The 15,497-nt window shown below is 54.9% G+C and overlaps 2 protein-coding genes across 2 annotated transcripts in view; both read right to left on the reverse strand.

The window, feature by feature from the left end:
- The window catches only part of TSPEAR (thrombospondin type laminin G domain and EAR repeats), a 214,484-nt gene that overhangs the window by 50,407 nt on the left and 148,580 nt on the right, over nucleotides 1-15,497 (reverse strand). The gene's annotated exons all lie outside the window — the stretch shown is intronic.
- Nucleotides 924-12,101, reverse strand: LOC117977362 (keratin-associated protein 10-1). The gene is given in 2 exon segments (XM_063601404.1): nucleotides 924-1,712; nucleotides 11,414-12,101. Coding segments are annotated over 2 exon segments (1,419 nt in total). The 3' UTR covers nucleotides 924-981.

Raw genomic sequence — 15,497 nt, forward strand, 5'->3', positions numbered from 1 at the left:
TGCGTCCATGTGTTTCTCTCGCCCTCTGGTCTGCATGTGTCCCCATGCTGTCCTGGACTTCCTCTGCCTTTGGGGCCTTGCTGTTCCCACCGGCCCTCCGCCCACCCAGCCCAGCACAGGGAGCTCTGGAGGCCGCGTCTCTGTTCTCTGCTCTGCATCCCAGCTGTAAGCCTGGTGCAGGAACAGAGGGCGTCCCTGATTGTATGTGAGTGTGCGCAGGAGGCCAGGATGCCCAAGCTGTCCCTGAGTGGAACTCCCTGAGCGCAGGGACAGCTGGAGCCCAAGTCTCCCGCCGTGTCCCACCTCCCAGCACAGCTGGGGCCTGCCACCCCCTGGGACAGCCCCAACCCTTGCCATGGGAAGGAGCTGCTTCTACCCACAGTGAGTGGGGCGTTGGCCTAAGTCATGTGGTGTCTGTGGGACTCAGCCAGTGAACAAGGCTTTTGGGCCCCACAGGACCTGGGAGGGGAGCCGGACAGCAGAACGTGCCACGAGGTGGACAGGAGCTTCCAGGTGTCACACAAGAGCCCCCCGGGGCCCCCAGCTGGGGGTGTAAAGAGATCCACGGGGCCCAGCCCCCCAGAGCCAGGCCAGGCCCCACTCTGCCCCCTCCCACCCTGGGTGCGGAGAGTCAGCACGGAGTCAGCTGGGGCCGCAGACGCTTTATTGGTGCTCAGAGGCAGAGGGTGACACTGCTGGGGATGAGACCCAGGTCAGGAGGGCCCATCCCCGACCAGCGACCAGCGACCAGCAGAGGGTTGTGGTCTGCAGCCAGGAAGCACCATGAAGAGCAGCCAGGGCTCGCCCGCCCGGGGGGAGGTCAGAGAGGAGCCAGTGAGCATCTGAGACCCCGGGGCTGGGCGGCTGTGGCTGGGGCTGCTCCTTCTGTGTTGAGCTGTGCTGAGGCTGGGTGGGCTGGGAGGTCCAAGGACTGGCAGGGAGGTGGGGCCTGAGCCCGGCTGGCCCTGGGGGACATGACCATCAGCAGCTAGACTTTTGGCCTGAGGAAAAGCTGCAGGAGGCTGGGTGGGAGCACACGGGGCGGCAGAGGAGGGACACGCAGGAGGCTGCACAGCAGCAGCTGGGTTGGCAGGAGGAGGCAGGGGCACAGCAGGAGGGGATGGGCACACAGCAGGCGGGCCTGCACACAGGGCGGCAGAGGAGGGACACAGAGGAGGAGGGTCTGCAGCAGGAGGAGGTGCAGCAAGCTGGCTGGCAGCTACACTGCTGGCAGCATGGAGAGGAAGCCCCAGAGCAAACAGGCACACAGCAGATGGACTTGCAGCAGACAGGCTTGCAGCAGACGGACACACAGCAGGACTGCTGACAGGGGGAGGAGGTGCAGCAAGCCGGCTGGCAGCTAGACTGCTGGCAGCATGAAGAGGATGACTCAGAGCAGGTGGGCACGCAGCACACAGGTTTGCAGCAGACAGGCACACGACAGGACTGCTGGCAGGAGGAAGAGGCACAGCAAGCTGGCTGGCAGCTAGACTGCTGGCAGCATGAAGAAGGCCCACAGCAGACGGGCACACAGCACACAGGCTTGCAGCAGACGGGCATGCAGCAGGCCTGCTGGCAGGGGGAGGAGGTGCAGCAAGCCGGCTGGCAGCTAGACTGCTGGCAGCACGAGGGCGTGCAGGAGCTGGTGCAGCCTGATTGGCAGGGGCTGGGCTCACAGGCCGCCTGGCAGCAGGGGCTGGACACACAGCTCACTGGGGTGCAGACCAGGGTCAGGCAGGGGGCTGGGGCACAGCAGCTGGGGGTGCCGCAGGGGGGCTCACAGCAGCTCTCTGGGCAGTCGTCCACCTGCCAGGAGTTGGTGCAGGCGCTGGAGCAGATGGACATGGTGGAGGCGGCCATGCTGGAGTGGGGAGGAGGTGAGCTGGGGGAGGTGTGTGAGTGAGTGTGTGAGTGAGTGTGTGTGTGTGTGAGTGAGTGTGTGTGTGAGCCTGTTGGCTGCTGGGGCTTTTATATGCCCAGGGCCTGTGTTTTCCCAGCGGGAGACTCAGCAACGCCCTCCTCTTCCGTGTTGGTGTTTGGAGCCGGGAGGACCCTCATTATTTCTGCTTCCTTTGCCATGACTTGTCCTCACTCTGCTCCTAACACTCGGCTGGTCCTGGGCAGGACTGGCACCCCTGGCTGAGCCTGTCCCCCGGGAACACCAGGAGGGAAGGTGTGGCCTCTCTGGGGCTGACCTGGTGACTTCCACCTGGCAGGTCCCGTGACTGTGCCCAGCGTGGGCCCTCAGCCTGGGGGAGGCCCAGCCTCTGTCTGCAGGGACCTCACGGGGTGGGCTGGCGTGGCTGTGATTGGGAGAGCCAGGACGGAGGTGCCTGTGTTGGGAAAAGACGCTTGAGGACAGCGCTCCCTGGCGGGCTCTGGGATCTTCTGAGATCCTGATGTCTGCCAAGAGCAGGAGGACAGGGAGGACCTCCCCTCCTCTGAGAAGGAGATGGAATGTTCTGGCAAGGCCTCTGGACAGTCAGCTCATTAGGAGGACAAGGTTTGGGGACTGGCCTTTGGGTCTGGACTGTTGTCCCCTGGAGCCCTGGTCAGGTGTCCTGAGAGTGGTGGGTGCAGATCCGGGCCTGGGGGTGGGGAGGGGCCTCTGCCTTGAGGAGGTGGATGTGGAATGAGGGTCACTGGAGAGTGAAGGACACTTGGAGTGGGCAAAGCCAGCCTGTGCTTGGGAGGTCATCAGGCAGGACAGGCCCTTACCCCGGGGCAGGGACCGTCACAGGTGAGCTCCTCTGTCTCGGGGCCTGAGCCCAGCACGGCCTGAAGCTGGTTCTCACCAGGAACCAGCAACATCTCCCAGTGTCCTTCCAGCCTCTTTCAGCTGGGGATGAGGCTACGGCAGCCTGGGACGGGCTTTCGTGGTGGCCCAGAAAGCCTATAGCGCTAGGGAGGCTCACTGGAAGCTCTCCTGTCATAGCGTAGCAGGAGGTGAGCAGGCCCCTGGTCACCAGGACCTTTCTCTGTTGTCCTACAGGGCCAGTCGAGGCAGCAAGCCGAGAAATAGAAATGAGACGTGAACCTCTGTTATTCGCAGGTGACACAATTGTCCACCTAAAGATCTGAGTCACTGCCATTGTGACTGTCACTGGCCATGTGCACCAGCTGGACGTGGGATAAACTCACAGCCCCCAACAGCCCCTCCCTGCACACCTGCCTCGCCATTGTGATGGAAATTCCATCTGAACCTGGGGCCTCCAGCACGTGCCAGTCACTCCGTCCTCCATGGCTGTTGTCAAACAAGCCCCTCCGACCTCTCAGGGGTGATGTCTGTGAAGACTCAGCTCCCGACAAGAGCCTCTCATCTGAAGACTCAGGGCAGTCAGCACCGGGAGCCAGGGTGAGAGCCGAAGGGAAGCCAAGGCAGCTGCGTTCCCTAATGGGGTATGAGGGGGAGGGTCCCACAGACCTGGAGCCCCAAGTTATAGCACGTGACTGTAGTGACAGCTTCGCTGATCTTAGAAAATGACCCCCTAGTAGCACTGATGATGAAGCTGGCGAGGTCGGAGCATGTGGCTACGCCAGGCAGCATTCCAAGCACTTGGCATCTATTAATTCACTGAATTTTGGCATTAACTTCTTGTCGAAGTTACTATGGACAGACACGGAAGCTTCAGCAGAGAGGTTGAGCAATCTGCTCAAAGTCACACAGAAAACAGTGACAGAACCAGGACTAGAAGCCAGCCGGTCTGTACATAGGATCTACGTTCTCAACCAGTGAGTCTCCGATTCTAAAAAAAAAAAAAATGTTGAAAATGAAAGACAGCAAGTCTTCAATACCAAATTTAATACCAAACAGCTGGATTAAAAATTCACATCAGAAGCAGAAGAGCAAAACTAATACCACAGAGAATCAATTCAATTTTAAGTCCAAACATGAGTTCTTCCAAACGCCGAGGTAAAGGATAAAACTCACAAATATAATGAGAGAAAAGATAACAAACAGAGTGTATATTTAGCTGAGACAAAACATGAAAATTCAATTGCTAGGGAGAAAAAAAAATAAGATCAAAGTAATAATCAAAGAAATAATTGAGGATCAAGTATTCTGGGCTGAATGGACAGAGGTGTGTGTACTGGAGTAGAAGAACTTAATGAATTTCAAGAAAATCAGGCCACCCTAGACATGCATTGACAAGTTTTTCATTGTAGAAGACCTAAGAACAGGCCTCTCACAGGCAAGACGAATAATACACGATCTGGAAATGAACTGCATCAGGCTGACCTCAGACCCCTGTCCCACTAACCAGGGTATGGCAATATCCTCAGGGCTTCCAGGGCAATCTTTGGTGGACTAAGGCTCTAATTTTCCTTTTTTCAAATTATTACATCTTTCTCAAATAAAGATAACAGCGATGTATTTTCACAAAAGCAAGAGCTTAGGAAGTACTCCACCCAGGTATCCCTCTTGGAAAAAATACTTAAGGAAATATGACAAATGGCAAAGTGATTGTTATGGATGGAATGTTTGTATCCTCCCAAAATTCATATGTTGAGACCCTAATTCCAATATGATGGTATTAAGAGGTGGGGCCTTTGGGAGGTAATTAGGTCAGGAGGGTGGAGCCCTCAAAAATGGGATTTGTGCCCTTTAAAGAAGAAACCCTGGAGAGATTATCTGGGCCATGTGAGGACAGCAAGAAGGTGGCTGTCTGTAGACCAGGAAGAGAGCCCTCTCCAGAGCACCACCATGTGGCACCCTGAGTGATCCTGGACTTCCAGCTTCCAGAACTGGGAGAAAGAAATGCCTGCTGCTCAAGACCCTCCAGTCCACAGCAATTTGTTATAGCAGCCCCAACTGACTGTGACAGAGAAGAAGCAAAGACAAGAGCTCCAGAACATAGAAGCTGGGGTATCAAAGGGCTGGCCCAGATACAAAGACAGGAAGACACTGACCTAGGTCCAGATAACCAATGTGCTCAGTTATAACTGCAAATGCAAATTTCACATATTTTATAACAGATGCATACAACAGATGCATATTCTACATCCTAATTGAATAGCAATGATAATATTTTAATACTTTACTGCATGCTAATGTGAGAGGCCGCTAACCACACGTGGCTCTTGAGTGCTTGAAATGTGGCTCATGCCACTTGTTGAAATGGTAACATTCTGGATGTACCGGGTTAAATAAGATCTATTGTTAAATTAATTGCACCTGTTCCTTCTGCCCTCTTTCAATGTGGCTGTTATAATATTTAGGATTGTATGTGCGGTTCTGTTTCTACTGGAATATGCTGTATGTTGTTTTCAATCAAACGAGAAAGACTGAGAAGCGGGTGGGGGTGGACCCATGGGCTGATGTTGAGGAGAGCAAGATTAATTCTGTTTTAAATAGAAATTCTCCAATTGCGGTTCCATTCCTCACTTTAATAGTTAAAAAATAAACATAAAGGTAAACTTAAAAGCTATTTATTAGTACAATTAAAAACAGAATGTATATATATATATTTTTTTCTTTTTTATTGATCATTCTTGGGTGTTTCTCGCAGAGGGGGATTTGGCAGGGTCACAGGACAATAGTGGAGGGAAGGTCAGCAGATAAACAAGTGAACAAAGTTCTCTGGTTTTCCTAGGCAGAGGACCCTGCGGCCTTCCGCAGTGTTTGTGTCCCCGGGTACTTGAGATTAAGGAGTGGTGATGACTCTTAACGAACATGCTGCCTTCAAGCATCTGTTTAACAAAGCACATCTTGCACCGCCCTTAATCCATTCAACCCTGAGTGGATACAGCACATGTTTCAGAGAGCACAGGGTTGGGGGTAAGGTCACAGATCAACAGGATCCCAAGGCAGAAGAATTTTTCTTAGTACAGAACAAAATGAAAAGTCTCCCATGTCTACCTCTTTCTACACAGACACAGCAACCATCCGATTTCTCAATCTTTTCCCCACCTTTCCCCCCTTTCTATTCCACAAAACCGCCATTGTCTTCATGGCCCGTTCTCAATGAGCTGTTGAGTACACCTCCCAGATGGGGTGGTGGCCGGGCAGAGGAGCTCCTCACTTCCCAGTAGGGGCGGCCGGGCAGAAGCGCCCCTCACCTCCCGGACGGGGCGGCTGGCCGGGCGGGGGGCTGACTCCCCCCACCTCCCTCCCGGACGGGGCGGCTGGCCGGGCGGGGGGCTGACCCCCCACCTCCCTCCCGGACAGGGCGGCTGGCCGGGCAGAGGGGCTCCTCACTTCCCAGTAGGGGCGGCCAGGCAGAGGTGCCCCTCACTTCCCCAACGGGGCGGCTGGCCCGGCGGGGGGCTGACCCCCCCACCTCCCTCCCGGAGGGGGCGGCTGGCCGGGCAGAGGGGCTCCTCACTTCCCTGTAGGGGCGGCCGGGCAGAGGCGCCCCTCACCTCCCGGACAGGGCGGCTGGCCGGGCGGGGGGCTGATCCCCCCACCTCCCTCCCGGACGGGGCGGCTGGCCGGGCGGGGGGCTGACCCCCCCACCTCCCTCCCGGACGGGGCGGCTGGCCGGGCGGGGGGCTGACCCCCCACCTCCCTCCCGGACGGGGCGGCTGGCCGGGCGGGGGGCTGACCCCCCCACCTCCCTCCCGGACGGGGCGGCTGGCCGGGCGGGGGGCTGACCCCCCCACCTCCCTCCCGGACGGGGCGGCTGGCCGGGCGGGGGGCTGACCCCCCCACCTCCCTCCCGGACGGGGCGGCTGGCCGGGCGGGGGGCTGACCCCCCACCTCCCTCCCGGACGGGGCGGCTGGCCGGGCGGGGGGCTGACCCCCCCACCTCCCTCCCGGACGGGGCGGCTGGCCGGGCGGGGGGCTGACCCCCCCACCTCCCTCCCGGATGGGGCGGCTGGCCAGGCAGAGGGGCTCCTCACTTCCCAGAAGGGGCGGCCGGGCAGAGGCGCCCCTCACCTCCCGGATGGGGCGGCTGGCCAGGCGGGGGGCTAACCCCCCCACCTCCCTCCCGGACGGGGTGGCTGGCCGGGCTGGGGGCTGACCCCCCCACCTCCCTCCCAGACAGAGCGGCTGGCCGGGCAGAGGGGCTCCTCACTTCCCAGTAGGGGCGGCTGGGCAGAGGCGCCCCCCCCACCTCCTGGACAGGGCGGCTGGCCGGGCAGGGGGCTGATCCCCCCACCTCCCTCCCGGACGGGGCGGCTGGCCAGGCGGGGGGCTGATCCCCCCACCTCCCTCCCGGATGGGGCGGCTGGCCGGGAGGGGGGCTGACCCCCCCACCTCCCTCCCGGACGGGGCGGCTGGCCGGGCAGAGGGGCTCCTCACTTCCCAGTAGGGGCGGCCGGGCAGAGGCACCCCTCGCCTCCCGGACGGGGCGGCTGGCCAGGCGGGGGGCTGACCCCCCCACCTCCCTCCCGGACGAGGCGGCTGGCCGGGCAGAGGGGCTCCTCACTTCCCGGTAGGGGCAGCCGGGCAGAGGCGCCCCTCACCTCCCGGACGGGGCGGCTGGCCAGGCGGGGGGCTGACCCCCCCACCTCCCTCCCAGACGAGGAGGGAGGACGCTCCTCACTTCTCAGACGGGGTGGCTGCCGGGCGGAGGGGCTCCTCACTTCTCAGACGGGGCGGTTGCCAGGCAGAGGGTCTCCTCACTTCTCAGACAGGGCGGCCGGGCAGAGACACTCCTCACATCCCGGACGGGGCGGCAGGGCAGAGGTGCTCCCCACATCTCAGACGATGGGCGGCCGGGCAGAGACGCTCCTCACTTCCCAGATGTGATGGCGGCCGGGCAGAGACGCTCCTCACTTCCCAGATGTGATGGCGGCCGGGCAGAGATGCTCCTCACTTTCCAGACTGGGCAGCCAGGCAGAGGGGCTCCTCACATCCCAGACGATGGGCGGTCAGGCGGAGACGCTCCTCACTTCCCAGACGGGGTGGCTGCCAGGCAGAGGCTGCAATCTCGGCACTTAGGGAGGCCAAGGCAGGCGGCTGGGAGGTGGTTGTAGCGAGCCGAGATCACGCCACTGCACTCCAGCCTGGGCGCCATTGAGCACTGAGTTAACGAGACTCCGTCTGCAATCCCGGCACCTCGGGAGGCCGAGGCTGGCGGATCACTCGCGGTTAGGAGCTGGAGACCAGCCCAGCTGACACATCGAAACCCCGTCTCCACCAAAAAAATACGAAAACCAGTCAGGCGTGGCGGCGCACGCCTGCAATCGCAGGCACTCGGCAGGCTGAGGCAGGAGAATCGGGCAGGGAGGTTGCAGTGAGCTGAGATGGCAGCAGTACCGTCCAGCTTCGGCTCGGCATCAGAGGGAGACCGTGGAAAGAGGGGAGAGGGGAGAGGGGAGAGGGGAGACGGGGGAGGGGGGAGGGGAGAGGGGAGAGGGGAGAGGGGAGAGGGGAGAGGGGAGAGGGGAGAGGGGAGAGGGGAGAGGGGAGAGGGGAGAGGGGAGAGGGAGCTCTATCTACCACACAGTCCTTCTCTGAATATCAGAATGTATATTTTTCAAAACAGCAAATAAAAGTAGAAGAGAAAAAACAAACCGTGGTGGATATCCTAAAGACGGAAAAGCGACCGAAACAGGCAGAAACGTCAAAAGCAGAGAAGACCATGAAAACGTGAGGATGAGGAGCGAAACAGCCAGTTGGAAAGGAAAGGAAATTGCTCCTGATGTTTCCTATTAGATGAGAACATTTCCCAAAACGGTTTATAAAATAAAAACCGAAATAAGGTAACTAATGTCACCATTAAACAGTAACGGGAGGGAAAAGAGACGTCTCCCAGGTCCGACGGCTGCGGGGGCCTACACAGAGCCTCCTCTCCCATCCTCCCGAAGGGGTGACGCACACAGCCTAGAAATGGGGACTCCCGCACTAGCAGGGCCCCCACATCCCACAGGATGAGCCAAAGGGAGGGCAGCCTGGCTCAGGACTCTCTGAAGATGCAGAAACCGTGTTCCCTGACAGAGTCCCACCCCGTGGGGAGACATGGGCACTTGGCTAGGCCAGCTGGCCAAGCGCTGTGGGAGATGGGCGGTGAAGGGCACCAGGATCTGGGAGCCCTAGTGTGAGAAGTCCCCTCCCAGTCCTTGTGTGGTGAGTCCCCCACCCCGGCCACACACACATCCCACCCCCGCCTTCACAAGCAGGGTAGAGGCTGCACACACACAGTCCTGGGGCTCAGGGCAAGGCAGCCTTGCTCTGGGCTACTGATCAGACCCAGGACAGAGAGGTCTGGGGACAGCCCTTCCTGCCGTGCCTGCTCCCCTTGTCCTGGTGGCTGGGCTGGGAGCTTGCAAAGGAAAATGACAGTGACAAGGGGCCTGTGTCCTTCCGTCCTGGAAGCCTGTGACACTCGGACAGGGACTTCCAACTGTGTATTGCATTTGCACAGACATGCCATCAAAACTGCAAAGGAATAAATGACTGCTGGGACAAGTTAATAGATACAGCGGTTCAAAGGAAAAGACCTACTCGAGAATTAAGGAATCCTTGTGAACAACAGGGGAAGGTTACAGAAAATTTCCAGTTATTCTTAAGAATTAAGAAGTCGTGCCGGGCACGGTGGCTCAGGCTTGTAATCCCAGCGCTTTGGGAGGCCAAGGCAGGCAGATCGCGATGTCAGGAGTTCAAGACCAGCCTGGCCAATGTGGTGAAACCCAGTCTCTACTAAAAATACAAAAATTAGCCAGGCGTGGTGGTGCACACCTGTAGTCCTAGCTATTCAGGAGGCTGAGGGAGAAGAATAGCTTGAACCCGGGAGGCAGAAGTTGTACTGAGCGGAGATTGCTCCACTGCACTCTAGCCTGGCAACAGAGTGATACCCGCTCTCAAAAACAACAACAACAACAACAACAAAAAAAACCCAAAAGACTGGGTGCAGTGGCTCATGCCTGTAATCCCAGCACTTTGGGAGGCTGAGGCGGGTGGATCATAAGGTCAGAAGTTCAAGACCAGCCTGGCCAAGATGGTGAAACCCCGTCTCTACTAAAAATACAAAAAAATTAGCTGGGCATGGTGGCCTGCGCCTGTAATCCCAGCTACTCAGGAGGAGAGGCAGGAGAATCCCTTGAATCTGGGAGGTGGAGGTTGCAGTGAGCCGAGATCGCACCACTGCACTCCAGTCTGGGCAACAGAGTCAGACTCCGCCTAAAAAAAAATAGAAGTTGCTCCAGGGATTCCAGTTCTGGAAACCTGTTGATGAGATTGTTTGACCCATCATCCTGCTGAAAACAATTGAAAACACTAGGAAGAATCTTCCTAGTTGCAACAGGAAACTGGAAAAGGAATAAAGACTTACAGGATTACAGGCCCAAATCAAAGACAGGGGTCTTTGCCCTTTTTGCACAAGGGAACTTCCCGGCCACCTCGTGAAAGCTTTGGAGGTTTTCAGATAAGTAAAAGGAAACCAACTTCATGAAAACACTGCTGTTACACTATGAAAAAGTGAACTGGTGAGATAGCATGTACTTCCCTAGGGAGCATGTGCCTGGTGGGACCCAGCAGGTGCATCTCGCGCTACCATAATTATGAAACAGCAGTGGCCAGAATGAGGTTTTGAGCATTTGCCGCCGGCATAATGTGACGCCACGCATCTCATTCCTGTTGGTGACAAAGCTGCAGGTGCCGCCATAGGTTTTGTCGGCTACATGAGAGGGTTCCTCACATAAGGCAAAAGAAAACACACCTGTCTTAGAGGCCTCAAAAATGCCCACAAATACTTTCCAAGGACAAGGGTGGTTACTCAGCCGCAAACAGCGAAGCACACAAGGAAACGACACCATGAGCGAGAACTGGTGGAAATGACAGAAAGCTGAAATGGACCCACAGAGACTTCAGGCATTGGGATGACTGTACACAGATATTTGAAATAAGAGATCAGCTCTAAAATGTCTTCCAGGAATGAGAAATATTTATTTTATTTAATAAGAGAGGGCTGGTGAGAAGATGATGAGTGGGGGTCAGACAGGCAGAGGAAGGAGAGAGGGGGAGGAGCTGAGCCCAGGGAGAGGCCGGGCCCGGTGGGTGTGGGGGATTCACAGAGAAGCACCCCCGGAGCCTGGAGACGCTGAGGCTGGCAGGAGAACCCCACAACAGCAGACCCAGCACAGCGGGAAGTCAGGACTGCCTCCGCCCCTGGTGCTGTCAGCCTGGATGCAGCTCAAGGCCAGAGTCCCAAAGCTCCTACCCCACGCGGCACGTTGAAGTTCTTCCCACAGGGTTTGCAAAAAAGACCTCTGAGAGGGCACATTGGTGACTTTATTTGTTGACAGACTGATCACTCACATGGGGCAGGACACAGTGACCACCGGCTGGCCAGCATGGAGATGAGGGTGTGGGAGAGATGCATGCCTGGAGGAATCGGCATGAAAGCTCAGCATTGCTGGCTGGAGGTGCAGTGGCTCTGGGCAGAGGAGACTCAGACAGGGCTCAGGGCTGCAAGGATTTTCGGAAGTCAGAGATGGCCCTGGAACAACTCTGGAGAAACGGGACCTGCCCGTCAGCAGCTGGACTTCTGGCCTGAGGAGAGGCCACAGCACGCGGAAGAGAGGCGGGAGCACACAGGGCGGCAGAGGAGGGACACGCAGGAGGCCGGGCGGCAGCAGCTGGGCTGGCAGGTGGAGGCAGGAGCACAGCAGGAGGGGATGGGCACACAGTAGGTGGACCTGCACACGGGGCGGCAGAGGAGGGACACGCAGGAGGAGGGTCTGCAGCAGGAGGTGGTGCAGCAAGCCGGCTGGCAGCTAGACTGCTGGCAGCATGAAGAGGAAGCCCCAGAGCAGATGGGCACACAGCAGGTGGGCTTGCAGCAGACAGGCTTGCAGCAGACAGGCTTGCAGCAGACGGGCACACAGCAGACTGGCTTGCAGCAGACGGGCACGCAGCAGGCCTGCTGGCAGGGGGAGGATGTGCAGCAAGCTGGCTGGCAGCTAGACTGCTGGCAGCACGAGGGCGTGCAGGAGCTGGTGCAGCCTGATTGGCAGGGGCTGGGCTCACAGGCCGCCTGGCAGCAGGGGCTGGACACACAGCTCACTGGGGTGCAGACCAGGGTCAGGCAGGGGGCCGGGGCGCAGCAGCTGGGGGCACAGCAGGGGGGCTCACAGCAGCTCTCTGGGCAGGCGTCCACCTGCCAGGAGTCAGAGTAAGTGCTGGAGCAGACGGACATGGTAGACGTGGCCATGCTGGGGTGGGGAGGAGGTGAGCTGGGGGAGACGTGAGTGAGTGAGTGTGGGAGTGAGTGAGGGAGTGAGTGAGTGATCGTGCCAGGCCTCTGAGTGGTCGGAACCTTTATACCCCTCTGTGTTGATTGTGCTGCCCCTGCCTGGCTTCGAGAAGCCTTCCTCTTCCTTGTTGTTGTTGTAGGCACTGTTGTGTTAGTAGTGTTGGTTCATTGTTTGTGGATGTTCTGGTTTGTGAGGCTCCTGACTGGAGTTGGGGCTTTCCTGATGTGGGTTTGTCCATAGAGATAAACTAGTAGAAATATATTGATTGCATCAAAGCACACTGCAGAAGCAGGGACAGTGGCAGTTAGGAGATATTCTGGAATTGACAGCCCTCTGCTCCATCCCAGGAGGAGTTTGCACTTAAAAAAAGACTTCTACACCTAAGGAGGGATGAGGTTAGGAGAACCTCAGTTTCTGGGCCTTGAGGAAAGGGAGAGATGTGTTCTGCTGTGGACAAGTTTGAAGATGCTCAGTTGGCCTGGCCACACGGCGAGATCCACCCTGTGGGTTGACACTGCTGGTTGTCAGTGGGAACCATGGGGCATATTTCTGCTGGGGTTGAGCCCTGGGGCAGGTGTGAGGGAATAGTGTCTTCCTGGGCAGAGATTGGCTCACAGAGGGGAGCAGGGAGGCAGCTGCAGGCCCAGCACAGTAGGGATGGAGATGAGGGGCAAGCACCTTTGTTTCATGTCACGTTGAACTGTTATGGGGCCTTCCCCCGGTGGTGTGCACAATAGTGTTCACACCTTCTCCTCCCACATCTCGGGCAACATCACCTGCAATGGTGTCCTTGGGAGCTCCAAGGTCTCTTCCCTTATGGGCCAGAAAGTCATCAGAATGGATTAGTTCTACTGTTGGCTCCTGGACATTGTCATAGTAAATGTACAAATAAAAGGGTCTGATTGCAGAGCCTTGTCTGACAAATACCTATACACCTGTGTGTATCAGCCCATGCCTGTGCTCGGGACCATACCTGTGCGCTAGTAAGCCTCCAAAGTTCTGATCATGGATCCCTCATCTCCTCACTCTATGATCGCTATTTTCTACTAAATCTTTGAAATGGCAAAGGCAGAGGCTCTGATGATGCTCTAGGCTGCAGGGCTTTCCAAAATTAGGCCAGGGCTCCACCGAGTGCTTGGTGGGGGCCCATAGGCTGCAGGGTTTGAAGCCTCTGACCTTTGATGGGTATGGCTAAGGGCTCTGTTGGAGGACTACCTGGCAAAGTCAGACTACAGTGGAAAAATATTATTTCATAGAAATAATAGCTGGACACAGACTGGCAAATTGGATGAAGAGTCATGACCCGTCAGTGTGCCGTATTCAGGAGACCCATCTCACTTGCAAAGACACACACAGGCTCAAAATAAAGGAATGGAGGAAAATTTACCAAGCAAATGGAAAGCAACATAAGCAGGGGTTGCAATCCTAGTCTCTGATAAAACAGACTTTAAGCCAACAAAGATCAAAAAAGACAAAGAAGGGCATTACGTAATGATAAAGGGATCAATTCAATGAGAAGAGCTAATTATCCTAAATATATATGCACCCAATACAAAAGCACCCAGTTTCATAAAACAAGCTCTTAGAGACCTACAAAGAGACTTAGACTCCCACACAATCATAGTGGGAAACTTTAACACCCTGCTGTCAATATTAGACAGATCAATGTGACAGAAAATTAACAAGGATATTCAGAACTTGAACTCAGCTCTGGATCAAATGGACCTAATAGACATCTACAGAACTCTCCACCCCAAATCAACAGAAGATACATTCTTCTCAGTGTCACATGGCACTTATTCTAAAATTGACCGCATAATTGAAAGTAAAACACTCCTCAGCAAATGCAAAAGAACTGAAATCATAACAAAGTCTCCCGGACCACAGTGCAATCAAATTAGATCTCAAGATTAAGAAACTCACTCAAAACCACACAACTACATGGAAATTGAACAACCTGCTCCTGAATGACTCCTGGGTAAGTAACAAAATTAAGGCAAAAATCAAGAAGTTATTTGAAACCAAAGAGAACAAAGAGACAATGTCCCAGAATCTCTGGAACACAGCTAAAGCAGTGTTAACAGGGAAATTTATAGCACTAAATGTCCACATCAGAAAGCTGGAAAGATCTCAGATCTACACCCTAACATCACAATTAAAAGAACTAGAGAAGCAAGAGCAAACAAATCCAAAGGCTAGCAGAAGACAAAAAATAACTAAGATCAGAGTGGAACTGAAGGAGATAGAGACATGAAAAACCCTTCAAAAAAATCAATGAATCCAGGAGCTGGTTTTTTGAAAAAATTAACAAAATAGATAGATCACTAGCTAGACTAATAAAGAAGAAAAGAGGGAAGAATCAAATAGATGCAATAAAAAATGATAAAGGGGGTATCACCACTGATCCCACAAAAATACAAACGGCCATCAGAGAATACTATAAACACCTCTACAAAATAAACTAGAAAATCTAGAAGAAATGGGTAAATTCTTGGACACATACACCCTCCCAAGACTAAACCAGGAAGAAGTTGAATCCCTGAATAGATTATAGCAAGTTCTGAAATTGAGGCAGTAATTAATAGTCTACCAACCAAAAAAAGCCCAGGACCAGATGGATTCACAGCCAAATTCTACCAGAGGTACAAAGAGGAGGTGGTACCATTCCTTCTGAAACTATTCCAAACAACTGAAAAGGAGGGACTCCTCCCTAACTCATTTTATGAGGCCAGCATCATCCTGATACCAAAACCTGGCAGACACAACAAAAAAAGAAAACTTCAGGCCAATATCCCTGATGAACACTGATGTAAAAATCCTCAATAAAATACTGGCAAACTGAATCCAGCAGCATATCGAAAAGCTTATACACCACAATCAAGTCAGCTTCATCCCTAGGATGCAAAGCTGGCTCAACATAGGCAAATCAATAAATGTAATCCATCACATAAAGAGAACCAATGACGAAAACCACATGATTATCTCAATAGATGCAGAAAAGGCCTTCAAGAAAATTCAACATCCCTTCATGTTAAAAACTCTCAATAAACTAGATGTTAATAGAACATATCTCAAAATAATAAGAGGTATTTATGATAAACCCATAGTCAATATCATACTGAATGAGCAAAAGCTGAAAGCATTCCCTTTGAAAACCAGCACAAGACAAGGATACCCTCTCTCACCACTCCTATTCAACATAGTATTAGAAATTCTGAACAGGGCAATCAGGCAATAGAAAAAAATAAAGAGTATTCGAATAGAAAAAGAGGAAGCCAAATTATCTCTGTTTGCAGGTGACATGATTCTATATTTAGAAAACCCCATCGTCTCAGCTCAAAAATTCCTTAAGC

The sequence above is a fragment of the Pan paniscus genome, chromosome 22 (assembly GCF_029289425.2).
Source record: "Pan paniscus chromosome 22, NHGRI_mPanPan1-v2.0_pri, whole genome shotgun sequence".
NCBI lineage: Eukaryota > Metazoa > Chordata > Mammalia > Primates > Hominidae > Pan > Pan paniscus.